A 5,012-nucleotide genomic window follows, 5' to 3' on the forward strand; every position below is an offset into this window, starting at 1 on the left:
GTACGTATGTATGTATGCACGTATGTATGTAGGCGTGTGTGTGAATCAGCTATGTACTATTCGTAGCAATAGTAATAGATGATATAAGAATACTAATCGTATTGGTCTCTAATCTCTATATTTTTATCATTCCAAAACAAAGTTGATATCATAGCCAATGAGTTCAGCTTTTCCAGAATAATTTGCCCCCTGAAGTCTGGCTGCTAAGTTGGTTGATTTCAAAGTGTCATAAACCAGTATATTGGCAAAGTAGTTGCCATTTATCTACGATTATATCGGATAAGAGCAATATCACTTTCAATTACTCAACTAGTTGACTGATTCTATAATTCGAATTCCACAATACGCTGCTGACTTGACCGACTGTTTACCAAAAGAATCTCTAGTTGACTCTCATAGTACCTAATGGCATAGATAAGAGTATCAAATCACTGAATATCTGAAAGTGTGTTGTAACTCATTGTGGATACGGGATGGTTTATTGCGGATTCGGACAGATGGTCTATAGTGACTATAGTGACCCCAGGGCATCACAGATGCGCCTTCGTAAGTTATTTCTTTCTTGTTCTGGTTAGTGCTTGTTCCTAGTCATATGGCGAAGAAAGTATCACAGTAACTTGCATAGTTTTTGGCAATCGTTGTAGTCGCTATCGTAGTCTTGGGCGATTTTTGTAGTATTTTTCATTTCTATGTACACATGTTTGGTTGTTGCCCTCTCCTGGCGCTCGGTTTGTTGTTGCCAGTCGTAGTTTGTAGTTCGAGTGCCAGGAGAGTACAGGCGGATATATGTTTTAGCTTGGCAGGATTACACAAGCTCTGCCTTGACTACTGAAGCAAGGATTGAGGACGTCGATCCGGCTTCGTAGTCGACAGGACGGCGAATGTTCTTGCAACGGTTCATGATCACTCGTTGCATACTGCTGTTGAAGGCTACCGCACCTTTAGATGACAGCGTGATGTCGCTTGAGCCGGCCACATTCATGGGCTTTGGCAAAGTGGCGGAACGAATGTTGGATGGAGTCGGAACGGATTCAGCCATTCTGTAGATTGAAAATAGATATTTAAATATGTTAAATCTTTGACTATGGTTAACGAACGGCAAGCAGTGCAATTCAGCAACTAAAGTGTAAATAGCTTCAAAGTATTATTTGAAAGTGAAAAAACATACCGGAGCTTCTTCGCGGGATTGCTGTTTGAGTTCTGATACCCCATGTGCTGTCCAGTAGAGGGACTGTAGGACATGCGAGAGGCAGAGCGCTTCAAGCCAGAAGATTGGTCGATCTTTCGTTTCAAAGTCACAGGAGGCTTCTCAGTGGCCGATGCACTAACCTTGGCCAGTGGTCTAGCGCTCTGTCCGGTCATGCCTTGAGTTTGTGCCTGAGCGTGTCCCTGCTGGATTTGATTGTTGCCCAAGTCTCGCTGCGGGTGCTGTGCAGTGATAATCTGCTGCTGGTGCTGCATCTTGGGGTTGTAAATATGCGATTGCTGGATGGGTGCAAGAGGCCCCAAGGTATTCAGGTTGGGTCGGATCTGGACGACACATGGGCGAACACCTTGTTCCAATTGCTTGCATCGACGAGGCTTGCGGCGACGGATGGTTTGACTCTTGAGGTACTTGGGTCGCGTGCAGTTATTGACACGCTCGTATAGGCCACAAGCATTGCAAACAACCTGGCCAGCAGAGTTGTTGCGCCACATGGTGGTGGTGGTTGTCTCGCAGTTGGCGCAGGCTACGGGTGTCGTAGAATCAGCCTTCTGTCCCTGTGTAGACCCCGCTTTAGAGTTACCAGTAGGGTTGGTAGATGTAGAGTTCAGAACACTACCAGATACTGCGCGCTTAACCGCACTTTCTCCGAGTTTGGAAGGAATTTTGGTTTGATGTGGTTGCTCTATTTTACTGGCATTCTTAGCAAGCTGGGCTTGTGCTTTGTTTGCAGTGGTAGCCTTTGAAGGCCGCTTTGTCTTTTTCACTACTCCCGTAGAACCGCAAGATGAGACACTATCGGATGATCTGGCTCTGATCTGAGGCGTAGGGTTACCGGTAGAAGTCGCATTTGCGACTTGTGGAGTTGTGTCGGATGTTTTCTGTGACTTGGAGCTGTTCAAGTCGTTGGTAGCACTCTGTATGCTCGCCATCGAGCCGGTGCTAGCGTATTCCTCCACAGCTCTGTACATGTGAGCATGTCTGGTGCCCACGGGAGGTCCTTGCTGTAGGTATTGTTGCTTCTGCTGCTGCTGCTGAAACTGCTGAACAGTGCTGGGCACTTGACTAGCAAGCAGCGTTTGAGTTGCATGTGGTGTATAAAGTTTGACGTCTTCCTTTGGAGATTCATTGCCCACCGAAGCGCCGGATGAAAAAGTCATATCACTTCCGAAGGAGCTTGTAGAAGCCCTACCGAAGTCATTGTAATTGAAGGATATAGAGTCAGTTATATCAGGCGTGTCGCAGAACGCCATCGAGTAGCGATCGTTGAGTTGCTGACTCTTGTGGCTAGACAGAACTTCTTCGCCAGGAAATATATCGCTAGTAATAGAGTCAAGGCTATCTGCTGAGATAACGGACGACAACCTGGATACTTGGTTGAAGCTGAGCATGTCATCGTGCGGGGTGGCTGGCATGGATAGGCCACTGTCACAATCATCTAACTCATTCTTGAGTAGGAATCCACCATCATAACTGTCTAGGGAGCCCATACCGGATGGTATAGGTGCGAAGAGAAGCTCTTCATTGCTGGTACTAGCAGTTGAAAGCTGTTGGCGCAAGATAGAGGTTTGCGTACTTAGGTCTTGATCCAAAATCGATTGTTGGCTATCAAAAGAATCTAAGTTGAGCAGATCCAGGTTCTCTGGATGTAATTCATATTCGACGATTTCCGGACCGAGTTTGCTCGATGGCAAGGTCTTCAGTGATCCCATCTGAGAGCCCATCCAGTCTGAATTGGCATACGGATTAAACTCTGCAGTTATCGGCGATGGATCAACGTTCAAATCACTCTGAAAAAGAGACAAATTTGAATGTTAGAATTATATGATCCAAAACAACTACTGTTGACATCACACATATACTAGAAATATACGTCCAGTACAAGGCAGGCGACACTCATTGATCTTCAGACTCTCGAACGTGAGCGTGCACGAGAATTGAGAAAACTTCATGCCGTTTACGAACTTCAAGAACGCCACATATACATTATATGTGCATGATATTGGCGACAGAGTAAATTCAAGTCGCGTCATATACGAAACTGATGCCAGTCCTCCCTCCGATCAATCAAGTATGGTTGCGAATGTATCCCATTCTGAAATTTGCAAAGCTAGGCGCACCGAAGACATACCCCATATTGTGAACTTAGGCTGTCGAATTCGCATCCGCCGAAGTCAAAAACTGTCGACATGATGAAAAGACGAAGGGGTCGGAAGCTTGTGTTTGGTGAGGTATGTTTTTAAGATCTAATGAGTGTCAGTGTGCTGACGGCAGAGAAAAGCTTCAATTCTTTGAAGGCTTAGGAATAGCTGAAGAGCCACAGTGGACCAAGCGACGTCGGAGAGGTGATATTCACGAGGACCGGGGTACAGGATCTGGAATTGGTATGAATTGTTTTATGGATATGATATTTTTTAACAAGGTACAGTCTCAGCAAGAAAGGCGAGTTGTGGCAAGGACTGGTGCGAAATAATCGAATATATAGTGCTCTAAGATTTGGAGCTGGCTTTTTCTCTTCGCAGTTCCCGAAAGCAGTGATCAGTTCTCAGTTTTGCGGTCTTTTTTTCCCACCAACGAAGTTCATATTTTTTGCAGAAAATAAAGAAAAAATATTCCTTCTGAGGACTTACTCTCGCGGGGGTTGGTTCATTTCAAAAAATAGAAATAAATATACTAATTATATGTAGACACCTTTTCATTACGTATTCGACTATTCGGAAAAGAGAACGATATTTGGAGAAAAGCAGATTCGTGTTGATTGGCTGCTGCTTCTCGACGGAGCAAACTGCTCCTGATCGTACGGATAACAATACACTTGTGAAAAAATCCTGTGTTTATTGCTGCTTGGCTATTCGGGCGCCACTCAGAGTCTCAGACAGTCAGCGGCTCACTGCCCTCAGACAGCTACTAAATTTTTTGTAACTTTTATAAAAGCAGACCTCGAGACTCGAGAGTGGCAGAGAGTGCACACTGCACAGCGCAGTAGTGCACACTGACACTGACACTATAGTCTATAGAGCATGTTGCTCCGTAACTCCGACTAGTATTATTGCCCCCAAATATATGGCAAGCCAAGTAAAATATATTTATACGGTCGAATACAGTAGTGGCAATAGATTTCAGAGTATTTTAATATAAGCAATGTATTGGTTCTTTAAAGTCCATTTTAACCGGGAAGGGTTTTGTGTACTCGGGTCTCACATTCTCAATTTATCACGCGACGGGTCGATCTGTCGATGACTGTGTAAAATATCCCGTGGATTTACCAGAAAATGAACGACATAGTCTTGGACTCCTGTCACTTGTGTGTATATCTCTTGTGGTCATTGTCCAGATCATTGAAGGTGTTAAAATTTATGAATCTCTCGTGCCGGTGCGTGACCTGGAGACCATCCAGACGAGGGTAAAACAATCCAATCAATTTCAATTGATCCACTCTTATTCGAACACCAAAGCTGTAAACGGCAACTACGCATTGTTAGCATAACGCAACCTTTACAAATTTACATCATGTCAGTCTGTCGAAGACTCAAAGATCCGGTAAGACTTACGAGATCATGTAAACACTAAACACAGTGTACAGTTCATCTCAATTATATTTCTAAAAGGTATCACAGATTCCATTTCTCAACCACGCGGCACAATCTGTCTTCTGTTCGCACTTGAGCAAATTTGGAACCTACAACATATGTGAATCCATGAAGGTACATATATATATACATATACATACATATATATACATATACATACATATATATACATATATATACATATATATACATATATATACATATATATACTTATATAC

At 43.7% G+C, this 5,012-nt stretch overlaps 1 protein-coding gene across 1 annotated transcript; it reads right to left on the bottom strand.

Moving 5' to 3' along the window:
- Nucleotides 1-460: 460 nt before the first annotated feature.
- SARC_12959 (hypothetical protein) lies at nt 461-2,994 on the bottom strand (the record flags this gene model as incomplete). Its single annotated transcript, XM_014292924.1, has 2 exons — nt 461-1,040; nt 1,169-2,994. Coding segments are annotated over 2 exons (2,061 nt in total), but the record flags the coding sequence as incomplete, so codon positions are not given.
- Between the last annotated feature and the right edge of the window lie 2,018 nt (nt 2,995-5,012).

This window comes from Sphaeroforma arctica (genome assembly GCF_001186125.1).
Source record: "Sphaeroforma arctica JP610 unplaced genomic scaffold supercont1.2757, whole genome shotgun sequence".
Taxonomy (NCBI): Eukaryota; class Ichthyosporea; order Ichthyophonida; genus Sphaeroforma; species Sphaeroforma arctica.